This window comes from Pipra filicauda, unplaced genomic scaffold (assembly GCF_003945595.2).
Source record: "Pipra filicauda isolate LSUMZ 115617 unplaced genomic scaffold, ASM394559v2 scaffold409_size848515_pilon, whole genome shotgun sequence".
Taxonomy (NCBI): domain Eukaryota; kingdom Metazoa; phylum Chordata; class Aves; order Passeriformes; family Pipridae; genus Pipra; species Pipra filicauda.
The window spans coordinates 424692-451661 of record NW_024104542.1 but is presented as its reverse complement, the minus strand read 5'-3'; the positions used below and the strand labels follow the sequence as shown (position 1 = coordinate 451661).

The following is a 26970-nucleotide window of genomic DNA, read 5'->3' as shown; positions in this document are numbered from 1 at the left end:
TATAGTTATTTCTCTGTCTATGATAAACATAGAGATAATCACTATAGACACATCTTAATACCCAATATACATCATATAGGATGTAACAAAGGACGTGTTACTTCTATTATTACTATTATCATCCAATACACACTGGGCTTCATGTCTGCAATCAAATTTTGCAGTTAAGGAAATCCATTAGTAAAGAGCATTTACAAATTGTACTTTTATTTTTGATGTAATTTCGATTTATTTTTCATACTTATTTACATTTACATATATATAAAAACTACTTTATATGGGAAAAACTAAATGCAAAGATGACTTTGCAGGAAGAAATCCTCACAAATGCCCCTGGGTTCCCTGCAATTCATGTCTGCTTAGCATTTACTTGAGATAAAAGGCAGGGTTAACTGTGCCCAATTGGTATCAAACCTGATAATCTCTTCCTGTTCTGCAGAACTGCTCTTATCATCAAGAACATCCCCAACAGAGAGCAAGGATAAAATATGGAAACTGTGCAATCCTACTGTGAGTTTAGGTCTCTGATAGGGGTCAGTAAGTAACGGGATGAGAGAGTGACACCAGAGCACTCTGTCCCTCCACTAGACCTGTTTGACTGCACTGACATTTCAGGATGTGATGGAACCATGTTCCTCTCCTGACTACACAGACTGTCAAATGTATTAAAACATACAAAGGAAACTGCTATAGCTTTGTTACTAACTTACAAAAAGACATAAGTGCATTGACTGGTTCCATCTAGAAACTGTGGAACAACATAAACAATTAAGTCCTGCTTATTTATTTATATTTTAATTTTAAAATAGTTGCTGAGCTTTAAATGAGAATATTATTAAAAATAATAAAAAATTCCGCTGAAATGGCTTGACTGCAAGAGTCAGCCATATCTGAAAAAATTCTTTTCAAAGCTGGTTTTGAAGAGAATGCAACAAAAATAATAGAAGAGAAAATTAAAATATTTTGAAGCATTTTACGCAATTTTGTAAATGAATATTCGGGAAAAAAAAAATCTAGAAGCCCTGATAGCAATGTTTGTAACTGTAAATAATATGCTGAAAAAATATCACTTGGAAAATACTACAAGGAGAATCAAATCCTCTTTATGAAACTCACTTCACAGACTTACAGCGATTCCCCCTGTTTTTACCAGTTTACTACAAAACCACAAATAAGCTGCCTAGTTTTTGAACGTGTGCCTTTTGCTGAAGCTCCCTGGCCTGCAACTCATGAAGTGCAATAGCTGGAATGAGGGATAACTATGACACCTGCTGCATAAAAGAAGGTATTTTTAGTGGAGAAAAGGACTGTTGGCACTTGTAACAACACAGCACTGGATGGAAGTGGTGGTACTGAGGTGCTGAAAGATTCTTTGAAGAGGCTGTTTCATTACAGAAGTTTATGACAGAGACTTGACTGATGGAAGATGAGGCTGGAAAAAAGACACTTCCTCCTGGGGACACTGTTTTAAAGAACTAAAGAATTCTTCACCATTCAGACAAGTGTTTTCTTCCCTGGGCAAGATAAATAAGTTATACTTGCACTTCATGTACCAATGCAAAGTTATTTGCAAAGGAAAGCAAGACATTTCTCTAACTCATTAATCAGAATATGAATGGAGATAGACCTAAATTGTATCACCCCAGAAATATTTTCCTTGCATTATAAAACTCCTGACATAAAGGATTTGAAAAAATTCGTATTTCTGTTATTCAAACACCTGTGCTGGAAAAAAAATTGTTTAAACCTCATTATCAGTTAAGTATTTAAATCTTAAACCTCCAGTTTTAGAAATGTCATAATACAAATCTTGCGTTATACATTAAAAGTAATCATTACAATGTGTGATATCTCTGACAATAGAATAATATTTCTATGTTCTTTATAAATTATGTTTCATTTGAACTGTAGAAAATTTTATGCTGTATAAAAATTGTCTACTAAGGCATAAATTCAGACTTTAAATTATTCTATTTTCTCATACACTATATTTGATTGTTCCCACACACATTTAAAATTAATTCTGCCATACTTTTATAAGACTATGTTACTTTTAAATTCTTGCCATCTGTTCTAAAACTTTTACCCTGAAAGGTGTTTTAGATTAAAATAATATATTGTATCAATGCAGAGATTTTGTCATGCCCTTCGGTATGAATTCTGTGTTGCTAATAAATTCTTAAGTTTCAATTGCCCATGTTTTATAACATGGGGTGCATCTCATGTCTCTCTACTGAATATAAAATGTATTAATATTTAACTTTAAAGTACAGCAGCTATATAGTCATAATCAAAGAATATATTTTATACTACTATGTGAAGAGTAGGCAGGATTTCACAGAAAATTTTCAAAATCTTCACTGAATTTCCATTTTTATCTAGTTTTTTTCCTTTTAATACATATAACTTATTACCAGTGTACTCATTAAAGAAACAAATACAGCAAATTAACATGTTCCCAAAATAATATTTTGCAAAGTTCAAAATACCTTTATATGACTACTGAAGACTATCTATGTTAAAGCTATTAATAAACACTGTATTTATTTCTAGGTCTTCTGGATTGGTAAATCTCTCAATTCCTAACCACTCTTTTGACTATTCTTTGTTTTGCTTCCAGATTTATTTCCTATGCCACAATGCACTGTTCCTCTGCCAAAAAGATGGAACACACAAATGTATACTGAAGTCCCTTTCAGAACTCCCCAGTAAATCACTCAGTGGTCTGCAATCCTTATTTATATTCCTGTGCCACAGATCTTACTCCAACTTCTGTCCTCCCACTGGAAAGACTTTTTCTCTTCAGAGACTCAGTTTAAACAGGCTCACTCAGACTATATTGGAAATGTATTGGAAAAAAATGTATCTAGAAAACCTCTACAAAAATGGAATAACAAGGAAATATAAATGAAGTTGTTTTTCTTTTTTTTCATTTTTCGAAGACCTTTGCTCATAAATTCGAAGTACAGTTTGAAGAGACAATTTTCCAATGGGTTTTTGTATATTTCAGATTTATATCCTCTGATTGTCTTCTAAAGCATCACACTCTTATAAGCAAAAACAATCTCCTTTTCTACTGGATAAAATTCAAGTGCTTTGAATAAAGGCAATCTGTAAAAGAGATTGTCACCAACTTGATAACTCCAGGAGGGGTTATAACAGGGGCGAGAGACTTTTTAGGGATTAGTAAATCACAGAACTAGGTGGGGGAAAAAAAAAAAGGGACTTTGTTGAATCTCAGAAGGTTAAGCTAAAGACTGAACTGCTGCTCAAATCAGTCCTTACCTTATCCTGCTGAATACTTTTCATCCCCAGCAGTCTCAGCAAGCCCAAAGATTTGAAACTATTAAGCTTAACCTTAAGTTAGTGGGTAATACCACTGGAATATGATTTCAGATGAAATCCTGTCCCACTTAAATCACTGACAACGCTCTTATCAACTTCAGAAAAGACAGGATTCCTCCACAGAATAACGATCTACAGGACATGCTTTCTTCATTTACGCAAATTCAAATACGAGTTACCATGAAAAAATGACCTTCCGTTAAGAATGTACTTTTTTTTTCTTTTAAAACAAATTTAAAAGAGAAAACAAAATATTAGAACTTACATTCAATATCAAGGTACATGCTCTTTTGGTGCCCACCAATTCTACTTGCAGCTTCACAGTCATATCTCCCTGAATCTGACAACTTCACATCTTTAATATGCAGTGACGATTTTCCATGCTGCCCTTTGACTTCTATACGGCCATCTGGGCTCTGTTTACATTGATTCAGGAAAAAAGAAGGTTTTATATATTTATATATGTATATCAATGTATAATTTATATATTAAACACCATTGATAAGAATGACTGAAAGCACCTCTTCACCTACGGTGAAGTTATTACTGACAGCTAAGCAATTTCTAAATTTTCCAAATAAATAAAAAAAAAATATAGAAAAATATGTTCTGTTTCTAGACACTATAATCAAGGGAATAAGTACATGCTTAAAGGAACATTGTCAAGAGAAACCACAAAATATATCAACTTATGACTTCAAGAGTGAACTCCATACTCAAAACTTCTTTATGATCTCACTCACTGTGTTATGAAGCTGCAGTTAATGAAAATGCATTCATGTAAGGTCATTATATCTTAGATTACAGTTAGCATCATCTCTCTGGTCCTCAGCAGTGCAGAAATAACCCCTCAGATGACAGCCAAACTACAAATCCAGCCATAGATTTATTTTCATTATTCACATTTTCTAGTCAGAAGCTCAAAATTGTTAAAAAACTTGAACCATAAATGCAACTGGAAGTTCTGGATTTCAGTTCCATATTATTGGATGGAAAAGGCCAAGAGAGAAAGAATAATCTGGCTTCCAATTTTCTAGAGCATAAATTTTATATTTAGCAAATTCATAAAAATCCTTATCCATAACAACTCCTCTCCCCAAATTATTTGAATTTAAAGCATATATAAATATTGGGGACAACTGAACAAAATAATTAAAAAAAAAAAAGTCCTCTGCTTGGCACTTTGACCTTCATAGAGTAGTATACGTGAGGAAAAAGGAGTTATTTTTAATTTGGTTCTGCTCTGTACTTATAGAATCATGGAATGGTTTGGGTTGGAAGGGACCTTAAAGATCATCTCATTCCAATCTCCCTGCCATGGGCAGGGACACCTTCCACCAGACCAGGTTGCTCAGAGCCCCATCCAACCTGGCCTTGAACACTTTCAGGGATGGGGCAGCCACAACTTCTCTGGGAAACCTTTGGGAAATTTGTTGTACATTGGTTTTTATTTTTGTTTCAGGAAAAAAATATTATTAGAAATACTGATATTCACCTACCTTCATTATTAAGGGAGGTGGAAAAGGGAGGGAAAATCAGTAACTATTTCATTGGGTCACATTTAAACTTGAAACAGATTTAATGTTCAGTTCTACAGTACACAGTCTGGATTTTACTCCTTTTACACTGAATACCATGAGGCAGCTGATATTTAAGTGACTGAGCATTTAACTCTGCACAGCTGTTCCTTGACTTAATAGAGGAAAAAAGGCACACAATTAAGATCTTAAAATATTTGCTGGAAAGCAGTCAGACAAAGCATTCTGTTTATCACTATTTATGTGGAAAGAAATGTATTCTGATCCCATGTCAGAATCCAAGAACATTGAACTGTGTTTCCTGTGAGCACCTCTCAGCTAAAGTACATAAACTAGAGACATGGAATTCTAATGCAAGAGCAAACAAAACCCCCTCTGGATTGGTAAAAGTCAGTAACTAAGACCACTTAGCTGTCATTTATGTAATTTCTAATACTGAAAATTCTGTTTCCGTTATAAGTTTAAAGAAGCACAAGTTATGATGCTACTTGTAAATATGTTACAGTAATGAATATCATGGCTTTTGGAAGGAATTCTTGGGATAATTAAAAATCAATTTCTTTAAGATAAAATATTAAGTGGTAAAACAAGTACTTTCTATGACATAGTTAATAACAGTATTATTTCCCTACTTCTTTTTTCATGCAATACCATGGTCAATCTACATTATTCCCACCTAAAATGTAAATACACTTCAGCAATTTAATTTCCGATTTTACTTTGATGACAGATATTTCCCTAAGAAGATACATTTAAAACTGTGAAACAACCTGTGACTATGAATCACAGATACAATAGTAAATACTTATTAGTGATTCATCAGTTCATTAATAATTCCAAATACTTAAAATCACTATTATATATTTTGCTATTCCATACAATCCTAAGCACAGATATGAGTGCTAATAGATGTTATAAAAGAAAACAATAATGCAAATTATCACAAAGTTCCTTAAAATAAATAGTTTTTACAGTAATTTTTCAATCTTGTTCTAATTTATCTAAATATTTTCTAGTACTGCTGGAAAAAAATGTTAACTGTACCCAAAATAACTTTCCTATGTTTTCACACTCTGCAATTCAAATACAGATGACATAATATATCTTAGATATATAGTTAGGACAAAAGCCAAACTAATAAATAGTCTGAATGATAGGAGATTTTTGCAAAACCATATCATTTATTCTCATAATCAAATAAATGGTGAGAAACATTGTAAGAGGGATTTACTAGGTTCAAAATCCATAAAATAAATAAAACAACTATTGTTGGCAAGAAAATTTCACTCAAATTGTCATAAAAATATGTATCTTCTAAATATAATTTCTATTTTTTCAAAGTTGTCTCATTGAAATTGCTACCTAATAATAAAAAATGTATAAGATGTGTTCCAGTACATTGCTTATAATGTGTATTATACTGTGACATCTTCATGAACAGTTTAAGAAGTCCTGTTCCCTCGACCTATTCTGCAGATAGTGCAGAACTTCTTTTTTTCTTTTCTGCAAATATGGTGCAATACCTGATTAAAAATACACTGATAGCCTGACATTCCTCAACACAGAAACGCATTAAGGAAAACAGTGCAAATACAAACAAAAAAAATTCCTTTAATAAATAAATAAATTAATTAAAGGCAATGTTTTGAAGCAGGTGTCTGTGTCTATGAGACGATTCCTGGAACATGCAAATAAAAAATGGTAGTTAGTATGATGAATTTTTCACAAGTACTTCAAAAATACTAGTGTGGTTGCATTAAACTGCTTTATGGTGTAAGTCAGTTAATAGAGACATGGATCCACAATGTCAGTGTTTCTATTTAACTTTGAACAGCAAATACACAGTTCCAAACAGAAGCGGCATTAATCTTGGGGTTTGCACCCACCAGAGCTTTGTAACCATTGGTAAAATCTTTCTGAGGTTTATTTCTCTCCTGCACTAATTATGCAGAGCACATATTAGCACCATATCTGGTATCATAACACACCAAAACATGGAGAGGAGAAGACAGCCCACGTGAGAACACCAAGTACATTGCACCTGCCCAGTAATCCTCAGGGAAAAGCCCCATCAGGAAAAAAGCCTTGGAGCTGCCAATGGGGACAAATCAAAATATAGATATAATCTCTATAAATTAATAATGTCAGTAACTCTCAAGTCTGCCTGAAATAATAATGGACACCTACTAAATTTTTCCTTTCAAATATTATAGTGGGAGAGATGTAGAATACATATTATGCTGTCTTCTGTCAGTCTGAGTACCCGTGTTTTTATTTCTTAGTATTAATGAAGAGTATAAAAATGTACAAAACAAAACCCTAGACAATGAGAATAGTCTCTGTGGTCTAGTACTCATTATTTGTGCTCATTCATTGAATTAATCCTCCATCCTGGAGCATGAATAGCCATCGAGGTCTGAAAACATATGTGAACAACACACTTCCATACAGATATAGATACTCCTTAGAAAGATCAATTAGAAAGTCTGTTAACAGACACTTACACTCTAAAACATGGGAAGAATGCCAAAGTCTTCAGAAATTACCTTTTAACAGTATTTTGGGAATCATAACAAAATCTTAAGAAATCAAAATATTTTTCATCATAAATGTTAATTTGAGAATTTCATAGAATTCATAAATAAAAGTGAGGGTTTTGAGGCTTTAGTGGTGTTTTTTTTCCTCCCACAACCCCATTACCAGCATAAAGCTAAAACACAAGTGACAAGTCTTCAGCAGAGACTTTGATAGCGTTTTACTCAGGTGAAGTCACTCTGTGACTTTATCCACATGAAAACCACACTCCATCGATTAAGAATCTAATATATAAAAGAAAAACACCTATTTTGAATACTGATAGCAATGTAGTTCTCTGTCATTGACAAAGAAAACTCTTCTGTACAGGTCTCCAAGTAAAATTATACATAATGACACCACTGAAATACAAAAAGTACCTTTTAAAAAAAAAATAAAAAAGAAAAAATGAAACCTTTCTGCATTGCAATATTATTCCTACTTAGAATACGTAGCTAAACCCAAATGAATCCTACACTAATAAAAAAATAAGAAGTATCCCATTATTTTTGGTTTTGATAAAATTCTTGTTGTGACATATATGTTATTCTACTCATTGAGTTCTTCTGTCATGCTCTTGCTTCTCAATTTGTAGTTCCATGTGTGAATATTCCCAAAGCCCAGGCCAGATGATGGTGATCTGACTGATTTTTGCACAGCTTCAAAATTATAATTCCAAGGCAGCATCACAGCAATGATAACTCTGCATTTCAAGGGTTCCACATGCAGAGAGAACAGAGAAGTGATAATAACATCCAAAAGGCAACAAGAACAGCTTCTGGGACAGAACAACTTATTCAGGTATCATGGAGTGTTCAATCTGCAAAATTCCATTGTCATTGTAGTAAAATCAGTGTAATTACTCAGAAGGGGAGAATTAGCTGATTGTGATGCTTGGAAGTTGTCATTCATTTACAACTGTAGAAAGCTGTACTTGGGCAGAGGTAGATGCTGTGGTTAGTGGATGAGTTTGAATTATCATCCACTTCTCCAGCTCCCACTGAGAAAATGTAGCACCAAATGAGATGAAGTTGTTTGTCTGCCAAAACTTGCATTTTGAGTTGGCTGAAAACAAGAATGTAAGGCGAGAAGAGTTGCAGAAATTGGTGATTCATTTGTAGCTGGATTTTGGTAATATTACTTGGATGGTTAGAGCAGCTGACTTCCTTTCTATAGAGTTTAACATTTGGCTGACTGAAGTACTCCTTTAACCCCTGAAGTCCAAGTACAAGACTGCAAGCAAAAAATCCCTACATTTAAAATCCAGACCAGTTGAATACCTCTAATCTTTTTTTTCTTGTAATGTTTAAAGCTTATTTGTGACCAAAGTGCCATTACTGTCCACGGTTTCAATGCTATCGGTCAGTTTTTATCAGTCAAATGTTTACCAAATATATCTTCCAACACCTTGTGTATTTTAGTATTATTTTGGGTGTGCATTGTACATATTAACAACAGAAATGATGAAGAAACAGTGGCTTAGAATTGAGATTGTTGTTCCTTTTGCAAAACATGGAGCAATATACTAAAGAAAAGCCATTATAAGAACATATAACTTCAGTAAAAACTGAAGGTCTTTTTAAATTTCCTCCAAAGGATCTGTTTCAGGTGAACATTGTTGAAGATCCTCACATTGCAGGGGGGAAGAGCTGAAAAAATCCCAACTCTTCCTTCTTCAGACCAAATTGCTAAAAACTGTCAACTCATTGTGTTGTCTTGGTCATGTTCCCAGTACACATCACTGAATTTTCAAGGAGAAAACAAATACCGGATAAAAGAATCATGTTCAGAATTTCATGAATCATAATTTCATTAGGAAGTTTTCTGATTTCAGGTTGTGTTGATATCCACATGAGAGGAAAGCTTGAGGTCATACACTTCAGGCTGACATTTTTCATATGGGAGATTTAAGCAGATTGTAATTGCTTGTGAAAATGTTTCTTGAAGCAGCATGAAAGAGAAGAACTGCAACCTGACATGCTGATACTAAATGATGATAAAATTCCAGAAGTCTATAAAATGCACGTGAGCAGCAATTCCTAGTCTGAAAATCTACCTTTGATGATGAGAGAAAGGGCTGTTAGTCACAACAGCCATCATCGTGTAGAAGCTGATGGAAGCTCCCTTCTGGATTATGGATGGTATATTCACAATATTTCCCATTCTCTTCAGGTAAATGTATTCTATCCATGCACCTGTTGGAGACAGCAGAAAATTCCAGAGTATTGCTATGTGCATATGCCTTAATGTCCAGTGAATCAGAATAATGCTACAGTAGCGTCTTGGACTTCAGTGATTTTTATAGGAGACCTTGTGATACTTTTAGAACTGCAGCTTGTTAAATATATATGTCAGCATGCTGCAAATTCCTGAATTTCTTAGGAATTTGTTTTTCCACAAAGAAGAAATTATTGAAGAACCTATTGTTTGTAGATCTATAGTGTAACACCAGGGAAGTCACATAAACCCTTAATATTGAAGAAAAAAAACAACTGTTCTTTTGATTTTCTGTTCAACTGCAGACACAGGAGTTACTCTTAAAGAATTCAGATTGGAAATAGTAGCAGGTTCTATGCAGGTTGTTAGGCAGCATGTACAATATCAGGAAAAAAATGTGTTCTTGAATGCTTCATATAATTTTTTTGAAATTATGAACTGATTGATATTTCATTGATTCCTGCTGGCTTTCTTTCAAACTTAAGTCATTATGCAATAAGATGACACAAGATATCCCATACACCAAACACTTACTAAGCCATGACACTGAAAACTGAACTTCTTTCCTTGACTGGTTTTTACTCATAAATGAATATGAAAGAAAAATCATAAAGAGAGAAAATATGATGATCAACCACTCAAGATTACTTCTGCTAAAGTTGCAAATCACAAGAAAGAAATTACTGATGATTTTTAATGGCAAAAATAGTAGCATCATATGAAAAAACTCGTAGAGCAAAACAAGCATTAGTGTTGGCCATGAAAAATAACAACAGTAACCACAAATGAGCGTTTGTAAGTATAGCAGAAATATTACAACTGTAATAATTACTTCTGTACTTTGCAATTAGAAATTCTGCTTCGCTCATAAATACCGTATCCAGTGGTTTTATTCCTACTCCAACACTGCTATAATGCCATTAACATACATGACTCAGATGAGTCAGCCCAGTAAAACTTCAGAAATAACCCCATCGAGTACAATATTCTTATTCAATACAGACCTCACACAAAACAGCCTCTAAAAATAGTGATTTTACTGTACAATTACATTTTAGTTTAGACAATCAAATCTTATTGTAACTTGATTCTTTGAATAAAAGAGAATGGGACACTGATAATGCTTTGTAAAGCTCACAGCTTTGTAAATCTCTAAAATGGTAATTGCAGTGCAAATTGGAGTCACAAGATCTTTCTGCAAAGGATAAATAAGGGAAGACTGTAGCATAGCACAAGGCTCCAAACACATGTCCGTGTGGGATCTAGAATTGCTCAGACTTAAAATACTGTGATTTGCCAGAATTTAATCTTCACTCATTACTCAATCTCTGTGCATCTGGGCAAGAATACTCACTATTATATATACACAGTATTAGTTGCAACAAACATGGTTGGACTCAATGATCTCAGAGGGCTTTTCCAAACTAGTTGATTCTGTGATTCTGACTAGGAACTTCAACCTGGTCATGTTTCTGTTTGGGTCAGTTCAAACCTGAAGTAAACATTACTTCAGCTGCAGAAATAACCAGTATGGTGAAATTACACCCCACTGCCCAGAGAGAGAGTTATAAAACTTTCCTTCAAGCAGGGATTTTAGCCCTGTATGATTGTTCTGTTCCTAGGAAAAGCTCTGCACTGCTACAGTGCAGGTTCTTGGGCCTTACCAGAGGCTGCATTGGTCTGAGGTGATTTTAATTTGTTTTATGATTGCAAGTCCCTTGTCACCAGGTAAATACCCAAATTTGTTTCCACTTAGCTCTATGCTAAGTACTTTGTATGGCAAAGATCTAAGTAGAAAACAGTAGCTCCCTGTTTTAATTGGGACTGGAGGATGCAGTTCTGCAACTTCAGCGGCTAACAGGTGAAAACACGGGGGGAAAAATAAAAAGCAAAGAAACCAAAACAATCTGTGGCTGGACACATATGAAGACAAAGCATGTAAACAGGTCTCCAGAGAATACTGGAAGGGTGACTATAACAAGGAAAAGAAAACTAGGAAACTTTTGTATGCAATTTTTACTGTAATATTATTTCCCCCTCTTTATTACTTAGATAACTCAGTCCTGTTATGACTTGAACACTTTAATCTAAGTATAATTGCTTGGTTTATTTTGTTTAACTGATAACATATTACTTGGACCAAAAACAGATTCTTGGATAAATACAGGTTGTATGCCAGAAAACTTTTCTGTAAGAATATATAGCAGCCTTTAAAATTAATACTGCCACAAAAATCTGAATCAGAGCTTAATTCATGTATATATGCCTTCATTTCACTTTCTTAGAATTCAGACAAAATTCATGACAAAGTTTAGCTTTAGCTGCAGGAACAGGTGATGTGCGGAAGGTATGCAGATAAAACACAGAGCAGCAAAACTGTTGTTTGGGAAAAGAGAAATAAATCACAATTTGAGTTTCTGGTTTGTTCAGTAGTTGTATGCAGCTTGGGATCCCTTCCAGTTTACTGCAAAGTTGATGCATATTTTATTAAAATGACTATGGCTAGACAGCAGATAGGAAGTCTGTCTGGAAACTGGGATGAGATGGAGCCCTGCAGGGGCTCCCTTAGTGGAAGGAAAGTCACAGAAAGCCAGAAATGAGAATGCATTATTTGAGTCACGAGGAGAAGGGAATTGTCAGCAGGATACAGATGCTGACCTCACAGATCAAAAAGTCTTCACTCACAAACTCTGATAGTTCTGTAGGGCTTTTTGTAACTGAAGAAACAAAAGGAAATTATTGCAGTAGCAAGCAAAATGGAGAAAGTGAGCTAACCTGGACCTGTCTGAAAGGACATTAGTTTTCCAGTTATTTTATTTAATTGGTATCCAATACAGTTTCTCTATTTACATTTCTAAATTTATTTATAAGTATATCTATAAATAAAAGATCATACTCGACATATCAGCCAAACTGGATGAAAACCATTATGGAAAAATGTCCTCCTATTAGACTTTGAAACAAGTTGGAAAGCAAAGATTAAAACATGGCAGCAGAAAACCCAACATGCCGTGCTGCTGGGGAAAATATCATTGAGAAACAAAACCTTTGAACCAATCTTTTGCTTATTTCCAGACAGCTTACAACCTTGCCTACTCAACTGCACAGGTTAGGAAACTCAAGGAGTATATATTATTAAACGAAATTATCAGAAGCTATGTATAGTACATCACTGGAGAAACAGATCTGTAAGAACGCACAGATTGAAGAGACTACGAGGTTAAATTAATCTCAGCTAAAATATTAGCCACAGCTTTAGGATTCTCTGGTACACAGGCAAATTGAGAGGGGAGACTGGGACCTGGAGGGAAGTAATGAGTTTCTGGATGAGGAAGAGAAGGAAAAAGAGGAGCAAAGAAAAAAGTGTGAGAAACAGCCCTGCTGACACCAAGGCAGGAGGAGGCAGAGGAGATGCCCCAGGTGCTGGAGCAGAGATTCCCCTGGAGCTCGTGGAGGAGACCATGACAAGAAGGTTGTCCAACTGAAGCCCATGAAGGTACATGGTGAAAGGGATGTCCATACTGCAGCCCATGGAAGAAGCAAAGTTACCAAATAAAAGCACCTGAAAATACATTTGCTGAGGGTATCTCAAGAGAAAAAAAAAAATCAAACTCAGGAAAATAATATTTTGGTACTTGCTACAAGATGAATGATGCACATGTAATGTTTTAAAATCACACAATCACATTTGGACAAATACGATGATAAAGGTAATAAAGACAAAAGGACTAATCTAATCATATAAATCCATACATTTTTATATGTAACTTGGAAATATTTTTAAACATAATTATGGCATATTTGCTAAAGCCTATGACCTGTGGGTTTAAAATTCTTAGAGAAATTCATGAATCTGAAAGTTTTTTAGGGTCTTAATTTTAAATGCCTACAGTATTGTTTTTGGTTAAGATTGCAATACTTTTATCTCAATACAGGACTGCTATAGTTCTGGTGTTATTGAAATCACTCTACATTTGTGACAAGGAAGCACTGATAACTATGGTATAAATAACATCACATGTTCCATACTCTAAGTATTGTGTTTATCTAATCAGAATGTATGTTAATTCTTTTATTATTATTATTCATCTCTACATTTAAAAGCTCCAAAGGAAGTCAGTGTAGTTCCTGATGAGATTCTGTATTTATTTTTACATTTTCTAAATTTAAGCAGAAAATACACTTTGAACAACAGACCATAACACCAAATGAGACTTTTTAAATGTACTGGTAAAATGGTATTTATTCAGTTTGGAGCTCTAAATATTCACAAAACTGTATTCTTAATGCAACTTTCTATAATAAATATCCGATTTTTTATATTATTTTAAGTAGAGGAATGTTTATAGAATACTATGATAACTCGAACAACTTTTACTCAGTAATATAACCCCAAGGGCTTTAATGTTACCTATAAGATATATTAAAGCATTTCAGATCATCAGCTTGCAGTAAGGTAAAGATTACCACATGCTACTAATTCTTTGACATAAATGTCAAAGCTTTACTTGCACAAGCAGGAATTGTAAAAAGATAAAAGCTATATTATTATTAACAACATTATTTACGGAACACTTAGAAATTTTAATAACAAAAGCTGAGTCCCTAAGAGATGGGAGTTATTTTGACAAGGAATCAAAGCTCAGACCTATCTTTCATTTGTGCAGTCCTAAGAAATATTGTTTGCTGAATCTGTCAGTAAGGGATGCTGTAGAGTCTTCACTTTGTACATCATCATTGTCATGTTAAAGTGGTATAATGTGTCTGTTTGAAATCTGAGAACTGTGTTTGAAATCGGAAAAATGGTATCAGTAGAAAAAACAGTTTATGAGTAGATGCACACAGAGAGATGGTACAGTGAAAATGTGATAGGAAAATATGTTGGGTTTTTTTAAGTAAACTAAGGATGTTAATACATTATTAAGAACTAACTATTACACATAGTTTTAGAGAGTTTATTAAACAAATCAAACAACAGATTGAAAAATAGAATCCAGCCCACTTGTTGTCATCCTAAATAAGTCTAAAGACTTATTTTCTCTTAATATATAAGGGTACTCAAGCTGTCTTTCAGGTCAGAAAACTGCTGACAGGTTTTAACTGTGTAAAATACATGTTGCCAGCCTTGCACTGCTGATTGTGCCATTGATTGTGCTCATTACCTGTGCAGGCAGCATGTAAAAAACACAACATTTTTGAAGTCTCTGGAGAATATCCTATCAGTGAATAACAGCTCCAACTGGCACCAGCCTATAAAGTGTGGATGTATCACTTAAGGTATCACCAGGTACAAGATCTCTATTTCATCAAACAAATAACAGCTCTTTGGAAGTTCTTAAACCATTAGCAGACAATACAACTCATACGTAGGCAGAAGCTCATGAAACAATTTTTTTGTGTTGCGGAAGAAATGAATGAATAATAAAGTCCAAGCTGCCCTGATACTGCAGGAAATGTCTGTCCAAAAAAGAAGTTCCCTGATAATTTCATTCTTCTTTAGTGTAACAGACCTAATATCAACACTTATGGCTAAATGGGAAAAGCTAATATTGGAAGGGAAAGAAACACCATTTCCAAGCCTGTACAGCTTTATTTCAGCCAGTAAATACAGCACCACAATCCACAGAAAGTAGCCAAAAATATCTGCAAATAGATTAAATGGGAGACAATTTTTAAATTTTAAATATAAATTTGTTAAAAATAGGATTACCCATTTACAGAATGGATAAAAACTTTGTATTAATTTAAGGCATCACATTAAACAACTGAATAAATTAGTCATGCTCCTAAATAAATGTCTTTCTTTCCCTAGGTTTTTTAAGCTTTTAAGCCAGAAGAGTTATTAAATTTTACATTTTCTTGCCTTTTTGTCTTCTTTAAATAATCAACAACTCAGTCTCTGCTTATTTAATTTTTCCCAGTGGAAGGTGACCTTAAAGTTTTACTGAAAGAAAAAATTTACAAAAGCGAGAGGATTCTGAGCTAGTGTAATACCAATACAGCCATCCACACAACATGAATACATCTATGTCTGTGTGTATGTACAGCCATTTGGGTCTACTCTGAGTAAGAGATAATTTAATTTTGATGCCAAAAGAGGAACAATTCTGAAAGGCTTTCTGGTTGTGTGGCTGACATTTAGTATTGAGCTGTCAATATAACCACCAGCCAAGGCTGCACTGAGGCTGAGGCTGTGGTACCTCAAAATAATTTCCAGCTTCAGCTGTGCCTTCATTTACACATCACTGCAGATATTGTTTACTTAAAGGACTGCAGAGCTCAGATGATTGATTGAGCTACTTAAGAACTTGGAAATACCCACATTTCCTTGCAGCTTTCCTACCGTAACGCTTCCTCAGGTCACCAAAGAAAGCTGCTCTTCATTTCCAACTGCAAAAAATCCTTCTTCTCCAAACTCAGTCTTCCTACTAAAATTCTGTCACCTCTCCCAACTGTACACTTCACTTTTTGCTCCTTCTAGTTAGCAAAGAGTTTGTCCTAACTCCCTATCAGTGTAGCTGAGCATGCCATAGAGAAAATGAAGAAGCACCAAACCATATAGAGATTTCCATGGATCAGATGGCCCCTGAGAGTCTCCTATTCAGTGGTCATATGTGCTCCATTATTTGCATATGCTGTAGGGTAAAAATCCGCATATTCTCAACAGTACTAATTACCCAACATTAGTGACCCTGTTGCTCAAGTCCATTTGCTTACCTTTTCCTTCCAGTCACAATACTCTTGTTTTCATAGCCTTAACATGTAAATCCCACTAAGAGTCATTTGTGGTTAAAAACAGAACAACCTTTGAGGCCTGACTGAATTGTTTGCAGAGTGTCTCAATTGTATAATCAAACGTAATTGCAGCTGGCTACATAAATTGTTCTGACCTGCAGGCCTGTGCTAATATTGTAGCAACAAAAATATTCTATGATACTGTAAGTAGAAGCTTTTCACACAATGTGTAGTTGAAACAGGTTATAATAATTTTCTCCAACATGGCAAAGAGACTTGCCTCTTACATTTTTCCAACTATTCAAAGGAGAATTATTTACAAAGAGCAGCATTTGTATAGCTCAGTAAAAGAAAGATATCTCCTGGAATCAATTAAAATACCCTAGATACATCTACGTTTTCTGTGATTCATTTCAGATAAAGACCTGATCCTTGATAAGAAAGAATTTGAAAGCACTCTCATTACTGTCTCAAAAGACTGACACTGTAACACTGTGTCTTTTTGTGCAGAAACAGCATATACAGGGAGAAAAAAAAATCTGATTTTTTTTTTTTTGTTATCATTTGTAATGGTTGAAGTGGATTTAAAAGGCTTGAAGAAAAAACAGAGTTGACCTTTCAAAGAAAAAGATAAAACAAACCCCAAATTCTTTAACTTTGCCTATTGCCTGATCATAAAAACTATGAAAAACTCTACAAGTTCCACATAGCTACGATTTGCATCCCAATATAAAGTGAATTCAAACTTGGAAAATAACTTAATTATTGGTCTGAACTCTGAAATATTTATAAACAATGTCACAGGGAATTTCACAGAGAGACACACATTATTACAATGGAAGGTAGATGAAGCAAAGCAGAATTCAAGCTGTTTCTGTAAAGTTGTCATTACAAAGTTGAAAAACAGGGGTTTTTTTACTTGTGGATACAAGGAAAACAGTATAAGATACTTGAGAGATATTCAGTGTTTTAAATACAGTACAAAGTACAGTTAAAAATACAGTATAAATCCATATCTTAAATCCAAAAACCAAGTTTTGACTGGGATCTCTCTGTACTGACTTCTTTCATTCATTGTGTGTGTTTAGGTCACAAATTCTTCAGGGTATTCAGCATATGTCTCTTTGGACATGTGCTGCATACAGCGTAGCCACTGTCTCATATCAAGCCCCATTTGTTATTGTAATGTGTATTCCAAAACAGGGCAATTACAAACAACATTGGTCAGCTTTAATATTTCTGCTAGAATTAGATACTATGAAAGTAGAGTATTAAACTCTGCCCTCACAGTTCTGCAGGATTCAGAGGAGTCAATGACATTTTTGTACCACTGATCAGGACATGCTTTCCTTGAGGGATATGTATAGATATGTACGTGCACATCCAAACCCCATTTTACAAGTGATTATGCCAAATCAAATCCAATCACTATCTTTCCTTCTGTTCTTAAAAAAAAGCAACTCTTCTCCTGCCTCCTCTTTTTCACTGGGAGAAGGGCCAGGCCTGCTGGAAGCACGGTGGTCTTTAGGACCACATCATTTCAAATCACAGCTGGAAGGGGCACAGCCAGGTTGGCACATTAGTGCAAGGATGTGCAGTGCTGGGGAGCTGGGGACAAGAAGAGCAGAGGCAGAGCTTTGGCTTGACACTGAAACAGCAGCTGAAGCTCTGGTCTTGGACTAAACCTCCATTTTCATACCTTAAAATGTGAGACGAACACCTTCCATCCTGCATAGCCATTAATTTACTGAACCTTCCCCACTCTCATGTATTTATGGGTTAAAAAAGCCATAGAAGGATGACAGAGGTCATCTAATGTGACCTCCTGGAAAACTTTTACTTAACTTTCAAGAGAGGTCAGAAGAAAGGGAAAGATCCCTATATTTCAAATTGTCAGTGAAAGAGGGAACACGCACTGTGTGGTAGATTGTTCCAAAGGCTAACTGATAAAAGGAGAGAGGAAAAGGCTTCCTTGCTTCTGATTTGAACTCACTTGGCTTCAGCTTTCAAATACACACTTCTGAAGTACTGAAAATCCTTTATCAAAGCTGTTTTTCCAAAGAGATAATTATAGAGCTCTTACTCATTAATATTATCCTCCTTAAGCCCAGATGGGTTACTTCTTTGATCTATGAGTTTGGTGCATATTTTCCATTCTTTAGGACATAATAATTTCAAAACTCAGGAAAGCCTACGTCCCCATTATAAGACCTATCACTGGAAAGAAAACATTTTGAATCCATGCAGGCTAAGAAAGATCTCACATTCAGCCTTCTTCCTTATCCATGTGAGGTATGTTTGCATTTTAGCAAAACAAGAACAACATGACTGAGGAGGTACATACTAAAATTAATAAAAGTATAATTAAAAAGTAAGAACAGCAGTTTCTGTGTTCTTTAATCATCATCATGTTAATGTTCTAGCACAAGCAGTTCTTCTATCTTCTATGAAAAAAAATCATCCCCTAATGATACCCTTAATTCAACAGAAATGTTGAATAAAGTGCAGTTAATACCAAGAATGTTTAAAAATTGGCAAAAATTCAAAAGATGCATCCATTGAATGTAGATTATAATCTTTATGCATAATGTATTTTGTCTTGTGATTGGATATTACTTCAACAGTTATCACACATAAGTAATAATTTCAATTTAAGACTATGTTCTGTGTTACTCCCCCTCTTCCCTCATTTTCTTCAATTCACCTTTCCCTTTTCTTTCTATGTGCAAAACATTGCTGTATTATTCAACAATTATTCAATAATTAAATCACTGCCAGTTTTGTTCCCTAGTCGCCTAATTTGGTAGGAAAGCACAAGCCAAGCCTTTGGCACCCTAAAGCTGGAGGACCACAGGGCAAATGTAGCAGCATATTTTATAGCTCAAGAACATATACAGTATTTCAGAACATTTATTCAAGATTCAGCACAAACTCTCCCCTGAGCAATACACAGAGTTCTTTCATTGGCTAGAACAAAGGAAACCACGTAACTGTATTTATTCTCACTTTTTTTATCTTCCACATAGAGTATGTCAGCACACAAGTAGGAAGTGAATATAGATTTTTGTCTGATTGTCAGTATTACTGAGTTGAACTAAAGTTCAGAGAATACTACAGCAACCTGTCTGGCAGCTTAACCACCTGCAACTGGAATTAAGAACGTGATACTGTCCTATATAAGCACTGAATAAATTTCAAGTTTCAACTACACCAACATTTTTAAGCTTGTTTCTGCTATTTGCTCTTCTTTTCAGTGTCTGATGTAACAAAGTTATTTCAGGATCATTTAAAACATAACTGAGAGGGCACGTTTGTAACCTTTGAACCAAGTGTAATCTCTGTGGGTCAGAAAGATGACCTTTAACTTGAAATATTTAAGGAAGAGAGAAACTGCTTTATTTTAATGCAAAACTGTTTGAAAAATTAATTTAGAAAAACTGTTATATTGCTTCAAAATGGAAATCACAGAGCAGGAAAATGGTAGACAGAGCCTCACAAATTGCCTCAATTCCAGGAAAGGTCAAGTCAGAGATTAGACCAGACCAGACCTTCTCCTTCAGAATACAAATAATGAAAGTACATAATTCCTTATTATACAGCAATTCCCTATAAATTGAGTGACTTACTATGTATCTAGTTCTCTCAGTGACATGACTGCTGCACAGGTTTTCAACTGTTTGGGTTTTTTTAAGCAATGCCTAAGAATATGCAAAAATCTGCAAGAAGACTGTATTTGATTATCCGAAGTAAAAATTCTGAATTAGTTAGCCAGAAAGATAGTATGTCTTACTTTAACCAGTACAGAGAAATTCTGTAGCTTATGTCAGGAAATTAAGAAGGAAATACTTGTTCAAATACCAAAAGAAAATTACTTTTAAAAAGGGAAAATTAAAAAGAGCTCTGTAGAAACAGCTTGCTGCCTACATGGTTAGGAATAACACTACACTGTGCCCTTTTACTTTCACCATTCCATCTAATTACAGCTCTTGTTCCCACAGTAACTGACTTTCCTCATTGTCAGGCTGCAATCTTTCTCTACACAATTTACTTTTGTAATAAAACACGAGAATGGGGAAAAAATGGGAAAATAGGCTCAGTTTGTCCTCTGCACAAGGAAAAATACAAGAAAAAAGAAAAGTAGAATGAAAAAAATGAAGTGGGAAATAAAGAACTCCAGAGTATTCAGATTTTTTAATTTTAGATATCTATAAGCTCCACTTCATTTTGAGGATTACTGGACAGAGTCCAAATATACTGAAAAAGGGCTATGTATAGCCATCATGACATTGAAACCATTAGTAGGGATTATGTATTAAAATTTAAGCCTGTAGTGATGAATTACCTTTCAGTATTTTATTGCCTTTTTTTTTTTTAATTTCAAATTTAAAATCTCCATGTCTCTTTTACTACTTTGGAAAATAGCAATTCCTTCTAATTTCAGAGGAATCTACCATTATCTATCTCTAAATTAATTTTCTGCTTGCAAAAAGAAGATTAGCCAGACAATACTTATTTAGATATTTTATACATTAAATGCAAATTTACCTTATCGCCTTCAGAGAAAGTCATTCCATCAGAGGCCCTTTTCCAAGTAATCTCTGGGACAGGTTCTCCTTCTGCTTCACAGATGAGGGTTGCTTTCCCATTCTCAAAGGTGGTTTCATTTTTAAGTTGTATTATTTGAGGCTGCACTGTTGAAAATACAAATTCCATTACTGATCCTGCACAAAGAATGTCATCTCAAAATTTATCTTTAAAATCACTTATTTTTTTTCCTCCCTTCCTGGAGGAGTGTGGGATGGATCCTGGTTGACCTGCCCTGGTGGCTGTGTTTGCGTGCTTTTTTTCCCCCTTAGGGACCAGCCAGCCCTCACTGCTCTCTGCCAGTTCAGGAGTGAAGCAAAGGTTCAGTGATTCCATGATGATCCTGCCTCTGAGCAGGAATAACCCCATGCACCAGGGCAGGCTGGGTGCTGACTGGCTGGAAAGCAGCTCTGCAGAGAGGGCCCAAGGGGTCCTGGTGGTCAAGAAGTTGAGAATGAGCCAGCAATTCACCCCTGAGGATCAGGGACCTCATCCATGTGTATAAACACCTGACAGAGGTGAGTACACATAGAGCCAGAACCTTCTCAGTGGTGCCCAGTGAGAGGGCAAGAGCCAATGGCACAAATTGAAACACAGAAAGAGGGAAAACCTGAGGGTAACTCAAGAGCAGAACAAGCTGCCCAGGAGATTGTGGAGTCTCCATCCTTGAAGATACTCAACACCCAGATAGACTTGGTCCCAAGACACCTGCTTTGGCTGACTCTGGACTAGATGGTCTGCAGAAATGCTTTCCTGACTCAGGTATTCTTTGATTCCATGATAATCTGTGTTTGTCTTCAAATGCAAATTATTCAGGAAAAAAAAAGCATTATCACTATTCATGGACTTTGATCTTTAGCAATGTTTAATTGCCTTACATAAATTACAGAATTTAACAAAATCCCCCAATAAAAAACACATCACACTGGTATTACCTCTATTAAGAACTGAAGAGTCCTCTGATCCAAAGCTGTTAATCCTTGCTTACCAACTATACTAGTGGTAAAATACATTCAAAAAATTCCAGGTATTATTTGCATTCTTCAAATCATTCCACTTTATATCCTCAGTTACACAGGAACTACAGCTCTCAATCTATACTTTAACTTGTCAGGTTATTTGGATATGCAACACAATTTCTGGTAGTATGTGCAAGGACTTATCTGTACGATATCACAAAAGAACTCTCTTGTAGAACTATGCATAGAATATTACTCTCTTCCACGGCATTCAAGTATCTTCAGTAAAAATCTTTTGGTCTTATGTATTACTTCATATATAATGATTACTAAATTTCTCTGAACCTATCCACTTTACAGATTAAATGAGGCACTCATCCCACTGGAAAATCTAACCTGTAATCCTGTAATAAGAATATGATTCTTTAAGTTTACACCCAAAAGCTGTGAATTCAGATTACATGAGCAAATTAAATTTTGGTAGCTCTTAACATTGACTTCATCGACTTTCAATACATTTATTGAAAACAATATATTTTCTATGTATTTTTTCTGAGTTTTGCTTTTGAGGAAGCACTGCAATAGTGTACTCCATATGAAACAGAAAATAAAGAGATGTAACCTGATTTCCAATGGCCTTACTAAAGTATAGCTATGCAGAAGAGCAATATTGGCTTATGTTAATGGATCAAAAAAGGAAAGAGAATCATTCAGGTTGGAATGGACTGCAGGAGGTCATCTGGACCAACCTCCTCATCAACACAGGGTCAATAGACCCTGTTCAGGTCAGATTACTCAGGGACTTGTGGAGCACTATCCTGAGAAATGCTGAGAACAGAGACTGCACAGCCCCTCTCACCAGCCTGTTGCAGTGAGGAATGTTTTCCTTATGTCTCGTCTCCTCTCATTTTATGAGCACTATTTCACTTATGGCCATTGTCTCACAGATAGATGCTGCATTCAGCATCAGCAAGAAGAACATAAAAACCAGGTTCAAACTTGCTGTCTCTAGATACATCACCCACCTCTCTTTTATCCATTTCCACCACACCATTCTTATCTCACTCCTTATCCCTTTTCTCCACACTCCTCCTGTTGCTTGTCTACTGTCTGTTCACCCTTGACTATTATGAATAAACTATTGTATGTTTACTGCATAGAGATTAAAAACAAGTAGCATTTGACCTAAGAAAGGACTGAACTAACATCCTGCTTCATTAATATATATCTATGGTGAGTGACATCATGTGTAGAAAGAAAATACCCGAGTGATCAGGGGTTCTTGAAATGTCAACTAGATCCAAATTTATTGGATGCAGCAGCAGGATATCAATTTGGCTGAGAAAATATGAAACTCTCCTCTGTGATTCAACAAAGGATGTCAGTGGAAAGAACTAAAAACAAAAAAAGAATTTGAGACAAGACAATTATATTAAACTTCAAAATATCTTCAGTTGTTACTCTCACTTTCAGGATCATCCAAATGCCTATGAAATATTTGACCTTGGCACTCAGGCACTGTATTCCTACAACCATATCACCTGGCTACAATATAATCTGTTCTATCCTTTCATTCCCTTGATATAATATCATCCCTGGAAAAAATGGAAAGAGTTGTGGCAGAATTTTTCAGAATTTATAATTACATTATTTCCATCAGAACAAGAAGATTTCCACATCTGGACAAGATGACAGACAATATAATCTGCTCAAGATGATGCATGTTCCAAAACATATAAATAATACTCTTTAATTTTTAACCTTAGACATATTCTAAATTTTTTTAAGACCTTCTTCAAATGAATCACTACGAGATAAAAAGTTTTAGCTTGACATTTTAGACAAGAGCAGCTGACATTTAAAGGAATAAGCACAGATTAATCATCAAATATGTCTAGCTGACAGTTATTACTTGGAAGAAGAAGAGTGCTCATATGGGGGATATTATTTAATTGCTTCATTTTTGTAGGTCACAAGTCATAACTTGCTACTGAATAAAATTTTTTGCACTGAATACCTTTCAATGACATTTTGGACATTGAAAAATATTAAAATACATTTGTGTACATGTAAATAACAATATTTATTTGAAAATGACAAGACCAGTATTGACAGAAATACTGAAACAGTTGTTTCATCCTCCCTTCTGCCTCCAATTCTTTAACTGTTCTTTCTAAATTAATAAGGTCATTCTCCAACTGAATGGGTATTTGCTTGTTGTATTCTAGCAAATATGAAGCATATAAAAATGTAGAGTCTTGGAATGCAAATTCAGAAAGCCTCCATGTCTTTACTGGTTTCTTCAGTCAAAAATATTGAAATACTTTTTGTAGTGATGTAATTTTAAAATTTGTGAACTAGATCACCTGGATGAAATAAAAAATTGTTGATTATAGAAGGGACTTATGCTTAAACTTCATTAAAATTATTTTATTTAGAAGGTAAGGAACTGCTTATTACAAGACATGCATTTTATAAATATGAAAAGAGTGATCTGCAAAATAAAGAAATAAAATTTAATGTTTGGAAAGTTTGCTCTCTGAGCAGGGAAGGTTGGTGTTAAGTTCTCCAACACTTCCTCAATAAACAAGTTTCTTTCGGATTCCATCCTTGGTCTCTTTTGGATTTGTCTCACTGTTGTGCACCTAAAGCCTCTCCAAAAACCTTATGAAGAATACAGATAACTACCTGAAGTTTTAGATTTGTCATTGTTTGCTGACAACCAATTTCTTGGAAAAGCTACATAATTTATTGCATTCACAGAGTTCTACCCATATCTTTAGCAAAAAAGCTTCATCAGCCTTTGGAAGCGACACATATATAAAGCTTGGGATAGTCCTGATTATATCTCATCAGAAGAACTGCTTTAATCAGCTTGTAATTGAGACAAACATGGATTTACTGGTGAGAGGCTTAGTATGCCTGTATCACTGCCTGATAGGATCTCCTGATTAAGATATCGCAGGAGGAATCATACTTTTCTGCTCTCTTCCTGCACAGCCATATTTGAATCATCAAAACTGCAGCTCCATCCTCCTGGAAACTGCCAGTGCAATTTTAATTTAGTAAACAAACTAGAGACCAACGTGGAAATACCTGAGATTGCTGAAACTTGATTCCTGACATCATAAGGATTCACACACATACCAGTATGAAATGTTGACTTGATTTAGCGAATGATAAACCCAAGTTTTTCTTTCTAGACTGTGTCATTGAAACAGGTTAAAATGCTGTTACTACTTCACACTCAAAGGGATTTAAGACTTGTCTTTTGAGAAAACTGTCATCACTGCCTTTATAGATTAGATCATTTTTATTTTAAATGGTAGAGGTGTTCCAAACAGGTAAGGAAGCAAAGGAGAGGAAGAAGGAATGTAGAAATGTGTGAACAAGTTTCAACCCTGCCAGAGCCCAGTTGTAGTAGAAACAGTAGTTGCTGCCCCGAGGAGTTGGCATTGTAAATTAGAATTCAAGATAGCAGGTTTTTGAGACAAGTAAGCTAATGAAGTGGGAAAGAGAAATGTAATTTAATAGGCCATTTTAACACAAACTAGCTGTTTGTGTACTGTTTAGCTATAATAACCACCCATCTGCCTTGCCATTTTCAGAGCACAGGTTATTTTAACACATTTAATGGGAAGAAAAGTATAATAAGTTGTTGGCTGTGCATATGACTGGGAGTTTAACCTGCATGAAACAGAAAAATAAAAAGTAAAGTTCTTTGTAGCAGAAATTAAAAGTGTGCTCCACATTTTCACAGTTAAAGAGAGGTGATTTTGTAGAGGCAATATTAAACTAAAATTACACTGAGTTGTAGAGATTACAAATAAGGTAAGAGGCTTAATTGATCATACTATTCCCTAAGGTGTCCTGCTGTTGGCTGAAATAGAGTTAATTTTCTTCCTAGTAGCTCACCTGGTTTTCGATTCAGGATGAGAATAATGTTGGTAACACACTGATGGTTTAGTTGTTGCTGAGCAATGTTCACAGTAAATCAAGGACTTTTCAGCTTCTCACCCCACCAGAGAGGAGGCTGCAGGTGCACAGAGAGCTGGGAGGAGACACAGCCAGGACAGCTGACCCCAATGACCAAAGGGATATTCCACACTTATGGTGCCATGGTCAGCATATAAACTGTGGGAAAGCTGTCCAGGGCCACTGCTCAGGAACTGGCTGGGCATTGGTTGGTGGGTGGTGGGCAATTAATTGTATTGGGCATCACTTTTTTGTATATTTTGATTCTATTATTATTATTATTATTATTCCCTTTCTGTTCTATTAAACTGTCTTTAGCTCAACTCTTGAATTTTACTTTTTTTTTTCCTTCTGGCATTCTCCATGATCCCACTGCTGGCAAGGAGAAGTAAGTGAGCTGCTGTGTGATGCTTAACTGCCTGCTGGGTGAAATCATGACACAGGGACTAACTACCAGCATACAGGTTATTATAATTTAAATTAAATATATTCAATAGTAAAGCACACAGGAAAAGTAACTAAATATGAATACTTGATGGTGTGCTCAAGATTTGCTACATTAACCTCTAAATTATCCACTCAGGAAAGAGATGTGGGAGATGCTGCAAACAGTTCTGAGGAAACACAGGTTTGGTACTCGGGGAGAGCCAGAGAGAAAAACTGAATGTGAGAGGGCACCAAGATCAGTTCCCCTCACAACACAAACCCCATGTGCCTTTCCCGCCTTGCCACATGGAATTATAACCAGAAAGGTACAGGAATACACTGTTCAGAGACTCACAATGGTTTCCACAGAAGGAGAAGCTAAATTGACCGAAAAGTCATAGCTCAAAAATAAATGAACTAGTAAGAGAGAAAACTACTTTGATCCAAAGAACCTACGGAATTATTCTTCACTTTTTATCTTAAAATGATAATTATCACCCAAAGGGATATATAGGTTCCAAACTTACACATAAGAAAATATTTTTCATGCCAGAAAGAAACGATATAAGGAATTTATGAGTTTAGGATGTCAGGGAAACAAAAAGGATGCGTAGGTT

At 35.1% G+C, this 26970-nt stretch overlaps 1 protein-coding gene across 2 annotated transcripts in view; it reads right to left on the bottom strand.

Annotated features, from left to right (window-relative positions):
- Positions 1-26970, bottom strand: part of NCAM2 (neural cell adhesion molecule 2) — a 276313-nt gene that overhangs the window by 92054 nt on the left and 157289 nt on the right. For both annotated transcript variants that reach the window (XM_027713181.2, XM_039385372.1), the window contains exons 8-9: positions 20955-21100; positions 3611-3761 (exon numbers count right to left, since the gene is read on the bottom strand). In XM_027713181.2, coding sequence (XP_027568982.1) covers positions 3611-3761; positions 20955-21100 — 297 coding nt within the window. The remainder of the gene's footprint in view (positions 1-3610; positions 3762-20954; positions 21101-26970) is intronic.